Genomic DNA, 20,648 nt, shown 5'->3' with positions numbered 1-20,648 from the left:
GGGTGAAAGAAACGGACCGTGGAATCACATTTTCATCACAACATTGTCTCAATGGTTGGGTCGTAAATCAAATCAGTCGTTGTTATTACAGTATCTTCACTTCTCAAACTCATCACTCGGGCGCTACGTTTACACTTTGTTAAAACCCGAACGCATCTAAATATCAGACCGACCAATATGATGACACCCAGAATACACAAAAGAAATTTACCTACATCCATTATAATTCCTTGAGCCCATTCTCCTAAACCAGAGAACCAATTTCATGGGTTCAACCATGACACCCAACCGGTCAGCTCATTACCCACAGCAGTAAGGGTGAGATTGTGTTTCCTTCGGAACTCCCATTTTAATTGCAAAATGTCATCCATCTTTTGGTCTATGACCTCGGCTGGGTCCTCAGTGCTGTTTGTGATATACGTGCAGCACTTTATTCCATACTGAGTCGCTAGGGTAACACAATACCCGCCTGTCACAGCCGTGAGATAATTGAGAATCATCCTATGCTGAACCAGTTCTGTTTTGTAGGCTTGTAACTCTCTCCCAGTATACCTGAATGTGTCATCATACATTTCAGTGATATTGTCTAATAAATTTGCAAGCGCAGATATATATTTATAATTTATCACTCCTCTGGCGGAACGAGTGATATCTAACGCGATTAGGAATTGAATCCCGGTGGATTCATGGATCAGGTCAGAGGCCGGATGCTCTGTTCTTTCTATCAAGTGCCGTTTAACGATGTGCTCGTAATGAGTGTGAGTATAAGGAGCTTGGGCACTGCGGTGAATATCTTTCATTTTGGTATGTGATACAGTCATTACCTCAGGCAATACTTTTCCAATATAACACAATCCCTCTGAGTTTGGGGCAAGCCACTTATACGCCTTTCTCCCGCATATGAAATATGCATCATCGGGGAGAACATATGGGACTGAATATGTTAGAACCATGTTACACATCTTCCATGTGAACCCTCCTAACCCTAATTCTCCCATCTGTCTAGTACACGTATCTGGTTGTATGATATGTGCACAGTATCCTGGTGATACTTCTCCAACTCTCATGGTCCTACTTCCTAGGGTATACCTATATCGGAAATATTTTCCACTATCGGCTATGTGGCGTATAAGCTCTGTATCTGTAGGCATTCTATCGGCTCTATATGAAAAGGTCATGGTTTTGTTATTCCATGACACTTCCCAATTTCCCGGCTTTCGGGGATTGGAAATGTTAAAACACACTAAGGACCTATCCACATGGTATTGGTGGAGCTTCAAACTAGGAGGACTAGAGATGTTAAACCTCTTGTCCACCGGCCTCCCACCACTTAACTCAAGTACCTCCCCTATCGTTAAAGGAAATGGTACTAGTCCTGACTTGCTGTGACCTTGAGGTACTTGAGAGCATACCCAGCAGTCTGTTTGGTTTAACACCTTACCCACTAATGAGTGATAGTCACCCAATGGATGCCGGTCCATGTTAATGTTAAAATTGGACTGACATTTCTTGATGCACCCATCCTCAACTAAGTTATCACAATGCCTACAGATGCAATTTTCTTCAGCTAACAATCCTTCACAGTTCCTTCTATGGTCAATGCTACCAGATCGTTTTCTGATACTCGCCTTTGCTTGGTGATTATGTTGTTCTTGGAAATCTACGCCTCCATCTCTGTCATCAGAACCCATTCCAGAACCTCTCTCGACCTCCATGGTACTCTCGCCGGAACAGACTGCTCTGGTCAACATCATGGTCAACAGGAAAATCCGGATCACAGTCTCTTGGGGCAAGTCCATCTTATAGGAGGAAATGGAGAAAAATGAGAAGGGGGAAAGAAATAATTGAGGGAGATGGGATGGGAGGTGGAGAAAAACAATAAAAGGGAACAGGGGATCGACAACTGCCTCCGATCTTATTATTCTCAATGCTCAGGTGCCGTCTCAATCTTCCTGAAACAGACACTCCAGTGATACAACTTCCTCTACCGTCTGTTCTTTATCACGAGACCTCTCTGGATCAGCAACCTTCTTACAATGGGACGAATGAACCCAAGTCTCTCTCTCGGCAACCTTCAATGCTGTTGTGCTAATCAATAAGACTTGGTATGGTCCTTCCCATCTGTCAATGAGGCAACCTGAGCGTAGAAAATTCCGTATCATTACATAATCCCCAGGTTCAATGTCATGACAATTACTATCTGGCAGATCAGGAATCACCAACTTCAAATTATCATTCTGATTCCTTAGCTGTTTACTCATCTTAACCAAGAACTTTACAGTCACTTCATTGTTACACTTCAAATCATCCTGAGGGTTAATCATAACATGCGGTTGTCGACCAAACAGAATTTCAAAGGGGGACAGATTAAGAGGGGACCTGGGAGTGGTTCTGATGCTGTATAGTACAATGGGTAAAGCTTCTGGCCATGTCAATCCTGTTTCTGCCATAACTTTGCTCAATTTATTTTTAATAGTGCTGTTCACTCTTTCTACCTTCGCACTCGCCTGGGGGCGGTACGGAGTGTGCAGCTTACTATTAATTCCCATCAACTTACACATTCCTTGAAAGACATCACCTGTAAAATGGGTACCCCTATCACTTTCAGTTATTCTAGGGATACCGTATCTACACACAAATTCCTGCACAATTTTCTTAGCAATAAACATAGCGGTATTTGTGGCCGCAGGAAATGCTTCGACCCAATTTGAAAACACATCTATACAATCTAGTTCATACTTCAAATTTCGACATGGGGGTAATTGTATGAAATCAATCTGTATTACTTGAAAAGGGCCGTCTGTTGGTGGGATATGAGATGGTTCTGTTGGTATTGCTTTCCCGATATTCTTCCTCAAGCAGGTGAGGCATGTCATTGCTCTCTTACCTGCATGGGAAGAAAATCCTGGGGCGCACCAATAAGCTCTTACTAGCTTACACATCCCTTCTTTGCCCAGATGAGTCAGCCCGTGTGCTGCTTCTGCTAGACTTGGAAGGTATGCTCTTGGTGCCACTGGTTTACCCTGTCCATCTGTCCAGAGTCCTGAGGACTCCTGGCCATATCCTTTTAACCTCCAAACTGCCTTTTCCTGTGGGGAACACAAATTTTGCATTTCACACAATTTCTTTGTGTTAACAGTATTAAATACCATCAGTTGTGTGATGTCTGTCTGTATGGGGGTACCAGCTGCTAACTTAGCAGCTTCGTCTGCTCGGCTGTTACCAAGTGATACCGGGTCTTGGCTATATGTATGTGCTTTACACTTGATAACAGCCACTCTGTCGGGTTCCTGTATCGCTGTTAGAAGCCTTTTGATGTGAGCTGCATGCGCTACCGGTGTACCAGCTGCCGTCATGAAATTTCTGAGGCACCATAGGGCTCCGAAATCATGGACTACCCCGAAGGCGTATCTAGAATCGGTATAGATATTGGCTGACTTTCCCTTAGCAAATTCACATGCTCTGGTTAGGGCAACCAGTTCAGCAACCTGGGCTGAGTGAGGTGGGCCTAGCGGTTCTGCTTCTATGGTGCCTTGGTCATCTACGACTGCGTATCCAGTACACAAGTCTCCCGAGTCCGTCTGTCTGTGACAACTACCGTCAGTGTAGAAAGTAAAATCTACATCTTCTAGTGGGTTGTCACTGATGTCAGGCCTTGCCGTGAAATTTTGGGTCAAATATTCCATACAATCATGCATGTCTTTTCCTGTGCTAAATCCTCCTTCACCATTACTCTCATCCTCCACCCTTTGTGCCTGTCCAGGCACACCTGGGAGATACGTTGCAGGATTTAATGCGCTGCATCTCTTTATGGTGATGTTTACGGGGGCCATCAATGCCAATTCCCATCTTGTAAACTGCGCTGATGAGACGTGTCTGGTTTGGGCAGAATTTAGCAAGGCTGACACTGCATGTGGCGTGTGGATTGTGAGGTTGTGTCCTAGCACTACATCTTCACTTTTTGTTACTAGCAATGCTATCGCAGCAACACTTCGCAAGCATGTGGGGAGGGATCGCGCTACCGTGTCTAGCTGAGCGCTGTAGTATGCTACTGGCCTGCTGGCATCACCGTGCTTTTGGGTTAGGACGCCTGCCGCGCAACCAGCACTTTCTGTTCCGTACAGCTCAAAGGGTTTCCCATAGTCTGGCATACCTAATGCTGGTGCCTGCGTTAGGCACTGTTTAAGTCTCTCAAATGCCATCTCAGATTCGTCTGTATGCGAAATCCGATCAGGTTTGTTTGATGAGACCATCTCCTGTAAAGGTAATGCTAGTATGGAAAAACCTGGGATCCAGTTACGGCAATACCCACACATTACTAAAAACGTTCTGATCTGTTGCTGGGTTTGTGGCAGAGTCATGTCTCGAATTGCTTGAATTCTATCAGCGGTCAGGTGTCTCAGTCCTTGTGTCAGACAGTGTCCCAAATATTTTACCTTAGTCTGGCATAATTGCAACGTATCTTTTGAAACCTTGTGTCCGGTTTCTGAGAGATGAATCAGGAGTTGTTTCGTATCTCTCAGGGACGATTCGAGTGAATCAGAACACAGAAGTAGATCGTCTACATACTGTATTAATATTGATCCACTCTCAGGTTGAAAAGACTGTAAACAATCATGTAAGGCTTGTGAGAAAATACTTGGACTGTCAATGAAACCTTGTGGTAAGCGAGTCCAGGTGTACTGAACTCCTCTGTATGTGAAAGCAAACAAATATTGGCTGTCAGGGTGCAGAGGTACCGAGAAGAAGGCGGAGCAGAGGTCAATTACAGTGAAAAATTTCGCAGTGGGAGGGATTTGCATAAGGATGACAGCTGGATTTGGCACAACGGGGAACTGACTCTCAACTATTTTGTTAATCCCCCTTAGATCCTGCACTAGCCTGTAACCCCTCCCCCCACTCTTTTTAACAGGGAAGATGGGACTATTGGCAGTGCTGGATGTTCTTACCAGAATGCCCTGTTGTAGCAAGCGCTCTATTACGGGGTACACTCCTAACTCCACCTCTGGCTTCAGAGGGTATTGTGGGATTTTTGGAGCTATCCTACCATCTTTTACTTGCACAACTACTGGAGCTACGTTTGCCATTAATCCAGTGTCTTGTCCATCTTTAGTCCAAAGTGACTCTGGTATTTGGGATGTCATTTCTTCTACCTGGGATGGACTCCTATTTATCATAACAGTATGTGACATTAATTTTGATGGGGAGTCTAGCATATCTTGTACTTCCTGAGCGTGGTTCTCAGGTATGTCTAGGAATACACCTTCAGGAGTACAATATATGACGCACCCCATTTTACACAATAAATCTCTTCCCAGGAGATTAGTCGGTGCCGATGCAGCCAGCAAAAAGGAATGCTTGGTATGCAACGGCCCTATTGTAATCTCTGATGGTTTGCTAACAGGGTAGTGCTGTACTACTCCCGTTACTCCCATGGCTGGAATTGTCTTACCAGTGGTTCTCATGCCCACTGTAGAATTTATCACTGATTTGGCCGCCCCCGTATCTACAAGGAAATTTAATGGTTTACCAGCTACATCAATTGTGACCTCGGGTTCACTTCCAAGACTCGCAATTAATTTCACTGGCTGCAGATTACAGGTATGGCCACACCCCTATTGGGTATGGTGACCTCCCTGAATCGCACTGGCAGCAATTACTTGTGGTGGGGGTAGATGGGAACTATCAGAGATTTGCCAGTCTCTTCTTGGGGGATACCTTTTTGTTTCCCCTGCATGTGGCTCATAGCTCTGCTTCTGCGGTCCTTGATCCCAATGTCTCGTATCAGGTCGTTGTCTAGGGGGTTGATATGAATTTTGTATTTGTCTTGTTTTACAATCACGTGCCATGTGTCCCTCTCTATGGCAACAATAACATTTTATACCTCTTGACTTACCCACAGGGGTCACAGTTCTGGGCTGAGGTGGCCTGGTAGTAAGGGCCTGTATGCTCACAGCCATTAACTTATCACTCTGTGACTCCCTGTGTCTGATGATGTTCCGATCATGCCCAGCAGCAGCCTCTCCCAATGCATCCACCGACATACCTCTCCAATCAGGCCTAGTGGTTTGTATTCTATTCCTTAAAACCTCTTTTAACCCATCCATTAATACAGAGACAGCTACTTCCCTGTGGTGTACATTAGTTTTAATGTCATCTATACCAGTGTACCTAGCCATATCCTGCAGAGCCCGGTGAAAATACTCTGGTGTGGATTCACCTTCTTTTTGTTTTATTGTAAAGATTTTATTCCACTTTACTACTGCAGGAAAATATACTCCTAACTGTAAGTTGATTCTCTTTACATTATCCTGATTATACTCGTCTGTTAGTGGTACTTCCTCATCTAACTTGCAATCAGCGATAAACTTTAACGAATCAACATTGGGGGGTAAACATGCCCTCAAAACTGTCCTCCAGTCTTTGTTATTTGGCTCTGCAGAATTTCCTAGCTCTCTAATATACTTTTGACATGCAACTAAATCTTTCCTAGGATCAGGGAATTCAGACATCATTGATCTTAATTCTGCTCGGGAAAAGGGAAAGTGCATGGCGATGTTCCTGACAGGAGTTGCTCCTGAAGTGTCAGTTTTCCCATTTGGCACTGCTATTACCCTAACTGGATTAAGTCCCACAACATCATTCTGAGTAGATTCTACAACATGTGGTGAAATGGTTTCAGCATAGTGTATGGTGCCGTACTTACCAGTCGATACGACCTCACCTGTCCCTCCGCTAGGGGCCTTTGATACTAATCTTACGGGTTGGGTCGTGCCCACGGTTGTTTCTGCTATGGTGGCTGCTAGGGAGAGTGCTGATATTGTTGTGGGCTCATACTCTTGGTCACAATCCTGGGGAGAGTTCAAAACAGGGTACAACTTGCACGGATTAGTTTTAGCATTAATTACTTTGGTTACATTATCTTTAACTTCTATACATTTATCATAACCCTGTGTGCCATTCTCTGCAACCAATTTCTCTCCAGGTATGTATGGTGGTGGGGGTGCAGTGGCTATCAGTTTCCTGATAGGGTTAGATCCAGTGGCTTGCGCCAACCCCCTTTGTATTTCACCTTCCTGTTGCCACAATGTTAAATAGTCATAATGTCTAATACGCCTTTTTGAAGATTTAATCAGGCAAACTCTTCTCCTTAAATTCTGTAATACTTCTGGGTTAAAACTACCTACCCGGGGAAACTTCTCCCCGTCATGCACAGTCATCCTTTCCCATTCATTGCACAACATCTCTGTGTGATGACCATATTTCTCACACATGATATACCTTGCCGACCCGATTGGTCGGTTTACCAAATCAACCTGAACCTCGGTTGATCGCCCCTTACCTGAACAACTGGCCCCCATCTTTGCAGGTGCTGCTTTCACTACCTCTGACTTCAAATCAGGGTCTTCGGCAACTCTTACAAAAACCAAGATGCCCGGGGTAAGGCTGCGGTGGGGGTTTTGCCTCGAGGTCCGCCCACTTAACTCCGCCCACGCTGGCCAATACGGCGACCAAAGTTCCCAGAGGTTCCGTACCCAACCTAGGGCACCTATGAACGTCTACTTGCTCGGGCGTGTGGGCGTATGTTACCCTCCCCAGCAAGTATCAGTCGTTGGAATGTCCCTGAGTGATCAGGCTACTTCCCTTAAAATAAAAAAATTACACAAATCACGTTAACAATGTGCAAGTCGCGTTCTTATGAATATTCAAGACAGGCTAATGCACACAATCACATGCGGTACAATCGTATCTGCACACAAGCAACTAATCTTATGTGCGGAACGATCAGTGGAATCGAAAATTTCGGCTGCGAATTCCTTCAGCAATGAGCTTTGTTGGCCTATATGGGTCTCGCACCAACCCTCTTCGGTTGTGCTCTCTACTTCTAGTCTGCTGTACCTGAACCTCCTGGTCCTTGACCTCCTGGTCTGTTATGTACAGCAGACTCTACTGCTCATAATATGTCGAGACTAACAAGGGACGCCTCCCAAGCCACCCCACGCTATCACTCTCGCTGGTGTACCTCTTTCTAATGGCCTATGGTTCCCACGTCCGTAAAAGGAGAGAAATCTTATATATACACACTCTTACATTCGAACACTCTTATTTCTGTACAGAATTCCTTTCATTCGGTATTAGCCTAACCCAGAAGAATTGCAACAGAGAAGGTTTTTCTTTTAACTTTAACTTTTTTTTTGGATTTGAGATAGATTTGCGTTATTATCGCGTTACTTCCTTATCGCCTACTAAAACAATACTATCGTGCGGTTTGTATTATGTGGGCGTATCCGTACGCTCCGTTGCGTAATATATGCTCCGTGCGTCGACCCTTGCGTTGCGTACGCCCTGCCCTTGTAAGGACACGTGTACACAGACCAAGTACGTCCACAGTAACACACTACACGTTTATCAATGTAAATGATCTTTAACTGTAATCATTCACTGGACACCACCCAAATCTCCCTTCTATTTCTAGGCGAGACTGTGTGCGTGCCTTTACAACTATTCCCTTAAATATTACTTTTTTATCTTTTATGTATCAAGCACACCATAGGCTGCCGATTACCGTAATGATACGCTACCAGCGTAGCGGACGCTTGAGACCACGAGGAGATCACAAGCGGCGCTGACGCTCACAGAATTAAACGTTAATAAATATACCTCAAAGAATGTACTTATACTGTAAACCTTTATGCAGTGATAATGTGTAGATGCAACGCAATGTAACCTTGTTAGTTTAAAAGCTGTATGAGCGACTGAGACGCTCAGAGAACCCTTAGAAATATAATAAACACTCAAATACCGGTCTAAGGTTCTAACACCTTTAAGAGAGAGAATGAACGTTCAATTGCAAAAGAATATACAGTACAGTTTATACACTACCAGGCTAACATAAATATCTAACAGAATTACTACACGTTAAAATACAATAGCAACACTATTACATTTAAGGGGAAGGAGAGAGAGAATGGCTTACAACAAATAGGAGGTAAAATGGCTGCAGAGAACTTACGCACAAGGGGAAACAATCGCAAGCGCCTTTCTGGATATCCAGCTCCCGATTATCAGTGATGAGAACCGTTGAGAAGAGTAGAATGGAGCTGGCCCAGGTCGGCTTGTCTTTATATACACTTACACACAGTACAGTACAATGGTCCCTACATTCTTATTGTTCATTGGACACAGGAATCCGTCTCCGCATTATAACAAAAGGTCATAGGTTGGGTCATACAGGTGGGCTGTGACTATTTCAAACTGCTCAAGTGGGAGGGAAACTCAGGTTTCCCGCCGCATGGGTAATAAACTGCAAATATAGTAAATGTCCATAAACTTCTTATAGTCATAACTATACGCACGAGCGATTAATCCGTTTCTAACCAACACCGGAATATTGCTAATTATATACCCTTCCGATGGATACTAAACACCACTGTGTAACCCCTGTCTGACCCTTCGTATCAAACAAAGAGGGATCTCTTTGTCTCTGAACATGCTACATTAACTAAACTTTCAGATTCTATCAACGGGACCATAATCTACAAAATACATTATATGACTAAAATATGTAACGATTGAGTCGCCCGCTAGACGCACACAAACTCTACCGTAAATGCACATACCGTGCGCCTGCGAGTGCACGCGACTGCGAGTATATGCACGCACGGGAGGGCTCATGCACGTGCAGCAGGCACACGCATGAGGTGCATATATGGCAATGTGCAGCGTGATATTTTTCTGACTTTGACACTACAGAAAGGGCAAAATCTTCAAAACTGCTTTGGCAATCAGAATTAGCTGTAGTCAATAGTCCTTAATTGCTTGTTTGTTCTATTCACTTCACAACTCACCCCTTCTTCAGGAAGTAGACCTTTTAAGTGCACGTAAATCTTTATATATAGCAATATAAAAACGGCAGTGGTAATACGGGGCCTCAACTGTTGACTTACTTAAATGTAATTGTTTCTGGTTTGCAGTTTAGTGTGATAAGTTGTTATATATTGAAATTAACTTTTCTGCTTTGTAGATGTGCATGCTCTGTTCATAGTTATTATCAAATGTGAAACTTTTTATTGAGTTCACGGCAAAAGAGAGAGAGTTTCATCAAAGCGATCCAGTTAAATAAATTCCTACAACGAAATTGTAAAGTTAATGTCAGAGAGTAATCAACCTTGGATTGCATTGTGTTGTGAACTGACATTAATAACATTCCTATCAGACTTCCATGATACTTACCTTGGTAGGTGTCACACATTGTGATGTCAGATAGGTACTGTCTAGCTGCCTGCAACCTGGGCCGGACTGGACATCTGGCACTTCTAGCAAATGTCAGAAGGGGCGATGGCCAGTTGGGCTGGTCCAGCTACACATAGAGCTGGGATGGCCATGTGTAGTGTAGCTTCCGGCTCTCTATTTTGCCTGCCCACTCACCTGTCATGCTTGTCTGCAAAAGATGGAGATGTGCCGCGAATCCACACCCCCGTGACTCGCAGCACTCCACCATGAGCAGTGTCTGTGTCTGTGACATGCTCGTGCCTCTAGTGTGTGTGCGCGCATAAATGCCAGGGCCGAAGAGCAGTCCATCCCTGGTAACATGTATAATGTGTGTTTCAAGTGCAGTCTGGAACCTGTTACCTAGAGGAGGGGGTGGGCCATCAGGTAGTGGGGCCAGATTAACAATGGGGCGGATGGAGCTACAGCTCCAAGCCCAAGATAAAAATAGACCCATCACCATGATAGCATGATGAAGATTAACTGCCCAGCTGGTCACATAGTTGCCATAAATAATAAGAATTTAAATTATATTTCTAGTTTCCTGAAGAAGCTATGCTGTTTTTCTACTTTTACGTATTTTGGGAGATATTGGGGTTATATTGTAGGGCGTGTAAACACCCATATATTACTGCCCACGCCAACACAACATTAGCCACATCTCCTCAACTTCTCACAATAGGCCCTTGATCATTTTCAGCCCCAGGCCTATGTAGACCTTAATCAGGCCTTGGGGCCAGGCATTGGTGTTTCTATCATGGGTGCAATGTGTGCAATGCATTCGGACCTCTGGGTCCAGGGGGGCCCATACCGCACACATTGCACCCATGTTGTTTTAATATTTACCTTTCCAGAGTCCCGTGACGCTCGCTGCAGTCGCTGCTGTCACAGCAGCAGTGGCAAAAATCATACCCAAAATGGTCGCAGTACGAAATTTGTCTCCGGACCATAGAGGGTGTCATGTTTTCGGAGACCTGCACATGCACAGTAGACTCCGGCACAATTCCGGAGCCTACGGTGCTGTGGAGAGGCACCGTAGGCTCCACCCAGGGTCTGCCCATGGGCTCCTTCCAATCTGACCCAATTTACAATCCAGCATAGTAGAAAGAAACCAGAGTGATGTGATTTTATGGGTTGGGTTTGATTTGCTGGCGTTCGGGATGCCGGCGGTCAGAATACCGACCGCAGCATCCCAATGGTTAGAAACTCGACAGGTGAAGGTAAGTATAGTATCGGGATTCTGGAATCAGTATTCTGACTGCCAGGATGCCAACCGTCAGGATTCCGATTTGACAGTATTTAATATGGGGCTGGCTTCCTTGGTGTTGTGCGGGCAGCGGCTGAGGTGGGCTGCTGCGCCGGATCCGTGGGCAGCAGTAGCGGCGGTGAGGGGGTCCGCTCGTGGCGGCGGGACGCCGCTACAGCGGGTCGCTCTTGCTGAACCGTTGCTTGGAGACCAGGGGCAGTGAGCAATGTGGCTTTGCAAAAAGGTCTGCATTACTGGGTGCCGCCATGTTGGAGACCAAGTTTTAAGCATAGTTCCTGTTTCCTGTTTCTTCCAGCCAATCCAGGGGAAGCTCTCCCTATAAAAGGGGGCTGGTTTAGGACAGGGCCGCCAGTGCTTCAAGTTACAACCCTGTTGTAGGTGCTTTAGCCTGTGCTCCCAGGATTCCTGCTGTATTCTGGTTCCCCCTGATCCTGCTTGGTCGGTTCTCTGTTGCTACTGCAGCCCTGCCGTTTCTTGCCTGCTACTGCCTGTGGAAGCGCTCCTGGAAAACCCGGTCCAGTAAGACTCTTTGGGCACAGTCGGCCCCGGGTCTTCTTCCTCGTCTTTCAAGCCACACTCCACAGATCTCCTTCACCAGCCACGCCTTTGTACCACTGACCACAGCCTGCAGATTATTATCTTCAAGCCTCGTTTTCCAAACCACAGTCCACAGTCCTTGTCTCCAGCCACGTTTTCAACTACCATCCACAGTTCCACAGTTCATCATCTACAGTCTTGTCTTTCAAATCACAGTCCACAGTTCTTTATCTCCAGCCACGTCTTTAACCATTGTGCTTCAGCCTCGGTTCTCTACCTCAGCCCTGTACATAATAAATACTTTCCATTGACTCACAAACCCCACCTATGTTCTTCATTGCTCCGTGTCCCATGCGAAGAAACTATGGCCCTCATTCCGAGTTGTTCGCATCAGATCATCGCATCGCAAACGGAAAAAAATCTCAAACTGCGCAAGCGCAAAAGCGGAAATACGCATGCGCAAAGCTAGCGATACGACACTTGTGCAGAATTCCTATACGAAAATCTGCTCGTAATACACAAACGAAAACAGGGAGTGATGGAGGCGTGGCAGAGGCACGGCTTCGCAATCCTACAAAATGGGCGTGAAAGTGGCCGGCTAGTGTGGGAGTATGCATCCAGCAGTAGGCGTGTTTTTGGCAAAAATGCGTATCCTATGTTAAAAGTACATATCAAATGTTCGCTATCTTGACGCAGCCGAAGAGTAAGTCTGCAGCTACTCAGCACTTGCGAAGTACTGTTACTGTTGCGAAGTGTCTGCTCTAATTAGCAATTAATTAGCAACTGAATTCACCTGTTGAGCATTTACTCGCCAAACACTGCTCTTACAAAATAATACAAACAGCAATTATATGGCCACTTAATATTTGTATTGTTACCACAAATAAATATGACACACTCACAAATAATGCACTGTATTTTTTTGGAAAAATAAAAATTAACTGATGTTAAATGCATGTTTTAATTATGTGTTTAATAATCTCAAATGTGACTAAACAAACTTATAAACTACATCAGCTAAATCTTCTCGACATAGACATATTCCTTTGTACATACCAAATAACATGAGCACCATAATGCAGCCTACATTTAATGTGACTTAATATGTTTGTGTTGGGTTTTTTTTGGGAATATGTGTCCATATCTAATACTATGGCATGTTGCCTCTAGTAACCTAAGGTTTTTTGGGTTTTTGTTTTTTTATATGGCCAATTAAGTGTTGTGCAAGGCATACAGATTTAAAATTACACTATGCAATGTTTGTCTTAATGGCCCTCATTCCGAGTTGTTCGCTCGGTATTTTTCATCGCATCGCAGTGAAAATCCGCTTAGTACGCATGCGCAATGTTCGCACTGCGACTGCGCCAAGTAACTTTACTATGATGAAAGTATTTTTACTCACGGCTTTTTCTTCGCTCCGGCGATCGTAATGTGATTGACAGGAAATGGGTGTTACTGGGCGGAAACACGGCGTTTCAGGGGCGTGTGGCTGAAAACGCTACCGTTTCCGGAAAAAACGCAGGAGTGGCCGGAGAAACGGTGGGAGTGCCTGGGCGAACGCTGGGTGTGTTTGTGACGTCAACCAGGAACGACAAGCACTGAAATGATCGCACAGGCAGAGTAAGTCTGGAGCTACTCTGAAACTGCTAACTCGTTTGTAATCGCAATATTGCGCGTACGTCGGTCGCAATTTTAAGAAGCTAAGATTCACTCCCAGTAGGCGGCGGCTTAGCGTGTGTAACTCTGCTAAATTCGCCTTGCGACCGATCAACTCGGAATGAGGGCCAATATTCTGATTGTTCCCTTGTTCCACTAATGTCAATATGCCAGTTCAAGTTTACAGGGCACAGTTTTCCTGAGTGCATAACCTTAAAGAAAACACGCAAACAATTGTAAAGTAATTTTTTTTTACTTCAAAAAAAGAACAAAATCACCAACACAACATGGCTACAAATGAGCATCACATACAGAGATGGACATAGCAGCAAGCAGATGGCATTGGCCAAATGCACATAGCAGAACCCAGTACTATGGTAACCCCATCTTCTGACAAAATATGATGTTTTCAATTAAGTAAGTGAACCCCCAGCCAGACTAAACTTTTAGGGGAACTGAGGTAGATTCCGGAACAAACACACAAACACAAACATACACAGCACGCTAGGAAGAGGAAGATGGCTCAGGTGTAGGCACAAATAACTCACAGGCTACAATTTAAAGAAAACCTTTAACTTTGAGGGAGTTCTACATTCTGGCCACACAAGCCAAAATAAAAAAATACATCGAGGCAACATGTAAAACATGGGTGCTGCCCATCTGGAGAGACATCACTTTCTCTTTTTTCCCCCCTCCTGATGTAGTTCTTCTTGGCTTGGTCTGCGGAGTGACCTTCGAGGGCCCTGCCCAGTGGGATGTTCTTCCTGGGCAGGGGGAGGGGAGGGAGCCGATGTGGCTGGCTCTCTGCCACTGTGGGCAAGGGAGACAGCGATGTCCTGGAGCCCTTGCCGAATTGAATTGGCAAGTTCTTGGAAGGAGGAGGCGAGTTGATCTTGGCCCTGCCTGATCTCTGCCAGACCTTGGCAGAGTTGAGCTACACCTTGCTCCACACTGGTTCTGTGCTCAGTGAGCCGGACAGGTATCTGGCTTACCTCCCGGAGCATCCTGTCCTGAAAGCATTCAGGCTCTCACCATACCTGGCTATTTCAGTCAGGATTTCCGGGATAGCAGAGGGTTGGGTGGGGGGGCCAGTTGGAATCTGGATGGGTGGGATTTGTGGTCCCACAGTGCCAGACACACTAGGTCCCTCCACCTCAGCCTCAGCCACATAACCCTCCTGTGACTCTACCTGCTCACCCCCCTGTGCTGTGTTATGTGCAAAGTAAATAGAAGAATGAGTGGAAAAAGAGTAGAAAAAAAACAATATGAGACTTTTGTATCCAAAAAATTTAACAATACAAATATGTGTGTAAACTTACCTGGCAAGTCATGTGCATGGAGTATTTCAGGCAGGTCCGTGTCCATATAAGACACCCCAACCCCCTCCTCGTAGCTCACACAGTCCATCGCTATCTCCTCAAGATCTGTGTATTCCACAGTGGCAGCAGGACCTCCCCCTGTTGCCCTCGAGGCATTCCACTCCGCAGACCTCTTGCCCTTCAGGCGGGATTTGAAGTCGGCCCAACTACATATGTGGTGAAAAATAGGGGCAAGGTAGTGTTAAATTATGAAAACCTGCTTTAATATATAGTACACATGTTATGCATTTGGTTGCTATAGGCAACATCACATCTAAATAACTTTTTAAGAATACTTGGCACAGAAAATGGACTGGCAATATACACTTACCGTCTTCGAACTTCCTGCGAGGTGCGGACTATTGAGCCGACTTCATTAACAGAATCAGTGATGTCCCTCCAAATTCTGTCTTTGGTTGCAGCACCCATGTTTTTGGATCCTCGATGTATTTTTTGCATGGCCTGTGTGACCAAAATCCGTAACTCCCTCTTAGTGAAGGCGGGCTGTCTTTTCTTTTTTTTGGAAGTAGCCTGTGAGCTATCGTCCTGACCTTCCTCACCATCTTCCCCTTCACTAGCTGCTTGTGTAGTTTGTGTTTGAGCTGCTAGTCCGGAATCACCCTCAGTTTCCCCACTAGCTATGTCTGGCAGGGGATTCACTCCTAACTCCTGGGTATCAGAAGAAGGAGTTTGTATAGTACTGGGTCCTGCTATTTCTAACTCAGCATTGGCAAAGTCAAGCATCTGCCTCCGCAGTGCTAAGCTTCTATGTGCTAAAGCTGCCATCTGCTTCTGCACCTCGTCCATCTCTGCTGCCGTCTGCTCACGAGTAGCCATGTTGCTGGTGGCATGTGTGTATGCACGAGTGTTTAGCTATTTATAGCTGCGTGTGGTTTCCAATGCGGAAATCCGCGCAGGTGTATATTATGAAAATTGGTCCAGTAATTGTTGCACTGGCTATATAAACGCCCTGCATGCAGCCTGTGTGTGTGTGTGTGTGGGTGTATGCTGAAAATTACTGAAGCAAGGTGGACATTTCTGAGTGAGCACATTTCTGAGTGAGTTTTGAGAGTATTTTATATTGTTTCAGTACAGTTTTTTTATGTAATGTTCTCCTTTTCATGTATGTTGTGTAAGATTGTTGTCTACAATGGTTTTTAATTTAAATTTTTTTTTTTTTAATATATATGTGAAGACTAATATGTTTATGATTTGAAGCCATATCTGAATGATGTGTGTGTTTGTGTTTGTGTGTGTGTGTGTGTGTGTGTGTGTGTGTGTGTCCGTCCGCGGGTGCGTATCTCCGCCCATGAGAACTGTACAAACTGTCCTGCACATCAATGTACACATATCAATAAAGTTTATTACAGATGACACCATACATTTTCAACCAATCACATGCCACCACACACTATAAATATAAACCCATATATGGAAAACGCCATTGCCATGATGCGCACAGCAGCTTTCACGCGCCGCGAGCTGCGCGTCCTGGTAGCGGTGATGGACTGTCGCGTAGGACGCGTAGGGCCCTTTGTCCCAAATATGGTAAAACGCGAGGACTACGCGGAGGTCCGCCGATTATTGAGATCCAGCGTCCGCAGCAGGAGGACCATCATACAACTTGAGAGGCGCTGGAGCGACCTCCGCAGGCGCACGCCGGTCCTGTTGGCGGAACTCCGCCAACAAATCCGGGATATACGTAGGCGCAGTAAGTTTATTACATTAAATAACACTGAGATTATTAGCATAAACTTTGCATATTTTCACTAAGTGATAGTGTGAAAATTTGCACACTGACAATGAACTATTGTAGAATAAACATGACACAGTGTGTGTGGTTAGGGCAAGCAGTACTGACTGTGTAGCAAGGTGCTTCTGAAAAAGTGCATGTTGTTGTACAGAGTTGCTACACAGGCTGTCAACTGAACCTAATAACTTGCTAAGTGGGGTAATTTTAATAAGGTGGGAGGTTTTTAGAACTGGTGATGTTGCCTATAGCAACCAATAATATTCAATCTATTAGATTCTAGAAGCAGCTTAATAAATGTTACGTATAATCAGATTGGTTGCTATGGCCAACATCACCAGTTTTAAAATTAGAAAAACCTATTAATGTTACCCCTGTGTCTTTAACATGGGACAGAACAGTGTAATAGAAAAATGCTGTTGTTAAAATTTTTCATGCTACAACCTAAATATTACATATGTCATTCTAGGACCACCACCATGGCAAGCTGCTGCTGCTGGGAGCCCCGACCAAGCCCCTTCTGAGCCCTCCTCCTCTTCTGTTGACCAATCCCCCTCTCCTTCCCAGTCCCCTTCTCAGCCCCCCTCCCCTTCTGTTGCCCAATCCCCTTCTCCTTCCCAGTCCCCTTCTCAGCCCCCCTCCCCTTCTGTCGCCCAATCCCCTTCTCCTTCCCAGTCCCCTTCTCAGCCCCCCTCCCCTTCTGTCACCCAATCCCCATCTCCTTCCGAGTCCCCTTCTCAGCCCCCCTCCCCTTCTGTCGCCCAGTCCCCTTCTCCTTCCCAGCCCCCCTCTCCTTCTGTCGCCCAATCCCCCTCTCCTTCCCAGTCCCCTTCTCAGCCCCCCTCCCCTTCTGTCACCCAATCCCCTTCTCCTTCCCAGTCCCCTTATCAGCCCCCCTCCCCCTCTCTTTACCAATACCCATCTCTGTCCCCCTCCCCCTCTGAAGGCGGACAAACAACCACTCCGACCACCTCCCCCTCTCTTTCCCAGACCCCCTCTCTGGCCCCCTCCCCCTCTGTTGCCCAAACACCCTCTCCACCCCCCTCCCCCTCTCAATCAGACCCACCCTCTGAAAGCAGGTCCCCAATCCCTCCTCCTTCCCCAATCCCTCCTCCTTCCCCAATCCAGCCTCCTACCCCCATCCAGCCGCCTTTACCCATCCAGTCGCCTTCCCCCATCCAGCCGCCTTCCCCACCCAGTGAATGGGCAGAAGAAGCCCCTGCGGAGATTCCGGGGAGTCCGCATGTGGCAGATGAGAGTAAGTTTTTAAACATTTAAAATGTATTGGTTACCTACTTACACTTACAATTACAAAACATGCAGTGTTGTACTGTGGGCAATCTTGGCCCAAGGAAAAATGTTTGTGTTCTTCTTCATGGTCTAGATGTTGCTTTTACATTTATGTGAGTATCATTAGATGTACAGTGTCTATGTGTGCAATGTTTTGTCTGTCCACTCTAGGTCAACACTCATTAGGTCGACAGGGTTGCCAGAACAACAGGGTTTATATGTGCTAGGTTGTCAGTGAAACAGTTAGACCTGAGTGGAGTTTAGTATGTTGTTGGTCTTTTACACTTGTGCCTGGGTATTCCTAATATTTGCACTTTCAACTCGCATGCTTCACTTTGTTAGCCAGCCTAACGACACAATGATTTGTGTTGTGAAAGTTACAATCACAAAATGCTTATTTGATTTTTCAAAACCTGTTTGACCTTATTTAGTAAGGCAGGCTTTCAGGGAGTGTGGGCATGCTAGGATATGTTGTCCTTCTGAAGATGTTGATATGCAGTGTGATGATGCAGGGCCAACCCCAAAAAAGATAAGTTGGCTTCACTCCAGATGTGAATGAATGCCAACATGGTGTTACATTTACTAAGATGGTAGTTCTCTTTAAGATGGGATGTTACCCATAGCAACCAATAAGATTATACTTGTAATTTTTTTGACCCCTTCTACAAGATAATATGTAGAATTTGATTGGTTGCTATGGTCAACGTCCCATCTTAAATAGAACTCCCATAGTAGTAAATGTACCCAATGGTGTGGTACACTTTCTAAAAAAAAAACTAAAAAAACACATTGCTGAGCAGGCTTGTGTGTTGTTCTGCTACTGATTTATCCTTAAAACAGCCATGATGTAGTCACTTTGCCATTAAAGCAGGCCTGTCCAAACTGCGGCCCTCCAGCTGTTGAGAAACTACACATCCCAGCATGCCCTGACACAGGTTTTGCATTCTCTGACCCCAAAACTGTGTCAAGGCATGCTGGTATATGTAGTTTCACAACAGCTGGAGGGCCGCAGTTTGGACATGCCTGCATTAAAGTGTGCTTTGTGCCTTGCTTGTATAATAGGTAATGTGAGTAAGTTAGTAATGTTTATGTTGCCTCTTAATTTCAGATGTTGCAGTTGGAGATCCCACAACTTTGTGGGCATTCTGGACACCATGCGCCAACACCTGCATGGCTTACTGAGGAGTATTGACCAGCTCCAAAAATTTGCCTGATTTTTTTTGTAAACATTTTATTTTTCTGTTAAAAATAAATAAATAAATAAATAAACATTGACAAACAATAAAACCAAGATATTTCAAGTTAAGCGGGTGTTGTGTTTATTAATGCAATAAAGGATCAGCAGATTGGCTAGCAGAAATTGATTACCTTAAACATTTCACACATCTAACGTAAGATTTAAAAAGAATACAAAAATACAGTTAGGAGGTTATTGTCTAAATAAACATGTAAACACCTTCATTCACAAACAACACCTCTACACCAAAAAAAAAACTTAAACCAGGCACATTTAAAACATCTATATTTATAATTTAAAAATTTAAATGTTGATGGCCAATTATGCCAACAAAGTGTTCTTCAGGTGTTTTTTGAAGACTTAATTGGTCATGAACATTATCATTCATTACACTAATTGCATTCGTAATTGAGGAGGGCTTGTGGACTTTAAACTGAAAGGTGTAATTTCACTTAATAGAAAAAAAATCATTGGGGGTCATTCCGAGTTGTTCGCTCGCAAGCTGCTTTTAGCAGCTTTGCACACGCTAAGCCGCCGCCTACTGGGAGTGAATCTTAGCTTATCAAAATTGCGAACGAAAGATTAGCAAAATAGCGAATAGACACTTCTTAGCAGTTTCTGAGTAGCTCCACACTTACTCGGCATCTGCGATCAGTTCAGTGCTTGTCGTTCCTGGTTTGACGTCACAAACACACCCAGCGTTCGCCCAGACACTCCTCCGTTTCTCCAGCCACTCCAGCGTTTTTCCCAGAAACGGTAGCGTTTTTTCGCACACACCCATAAAACGGCCAGTTTCCGCCCAGAAACACCCACTTCCTGTCAATCACATTACGATCACCAGAACGAAGAAAAAACCTCCAATGCCGTGAGTAAAATACCTAACTGCATAGCAAATTTACTTGGCACAGTCGCACTGCAGGCATTGCGCATGCGCATTAGCCACTAATCGCTCCGTTGCGAGAAAAATATAATGTGCGAACAACTCGGAATGACCCCCATTGTTGTGCGTTTTTCTGCAAAAGCGTGTGCACTTTTAAGAAGAATGTGTAAATCTACGAAAACTTAGTATTTTTACGATGAGGTTTGTGTTAGCGATGGTTTCGCATTGCTGCGATGTCATTTGGCATACGCCCACTTTGTGTAATACTGCGGACGAATTAGCAAAAATACGTTGGAGGCGGATATTCGCTATTTTGCAACATGTTCGCAATTTTGCGCATACCTTGTGCGAACGAAAAAAATAGCGAAAATAACTCGTAATGACCACCTATATCCAGCCCCCTC

General features: G+C 44.9%; 1 protein-coding gene across 1 annotated transcript in view; it reads left to right on the top strand.

Annotated features, from left to right (window-relative positions):
• LOC134998387 (uncharacterized) overlaps positions 1 to 19,409 on the top strand; it is a 61,258-nt gene extending 41,849 nt beyond the window's left edge. The window contains exons 3-4 of the mRNA XM_063951362.1: positions 17,307 to 18,095; positions 19,236 to 19,409. Coding sequence (XP_063807432.1) covers positions 17,307 to 18,095; positions 19,236 to 19,309 — 863 coding nt within the window. The 3' untranslated portion in view covers positions 19,310 to 19,409. The remainder of the gene's footprint in view (positions 1 to 17,306; positions 18,096 to 19,235) is intronic.
• The last annotated feature ends 1,239 nt before the right edge of the window (positions 19,410 to 20,648 follow it).

The sequence above is a fragment of the Pseudophryne corroboree genome, chromosome 1, assembly GCF_028390025.1.
Source record: "Pseudophryne corroboree isolate aPseCor3 chromosome 1, aPseCor3.hap2, whole genome shotgun sequence".
Lineage (NCBI taxonomy): Eukaryota > Metazoa > Chordata > Amphibia > Anura > Myobatrachidae > Pseudophryne > Pseudophryne corroboree.
The sequence above is the reverse complement of the archived record's forward strand: the minus strand, read 5'-3'. Positions and strand labels throughout refer to the sequence as shown.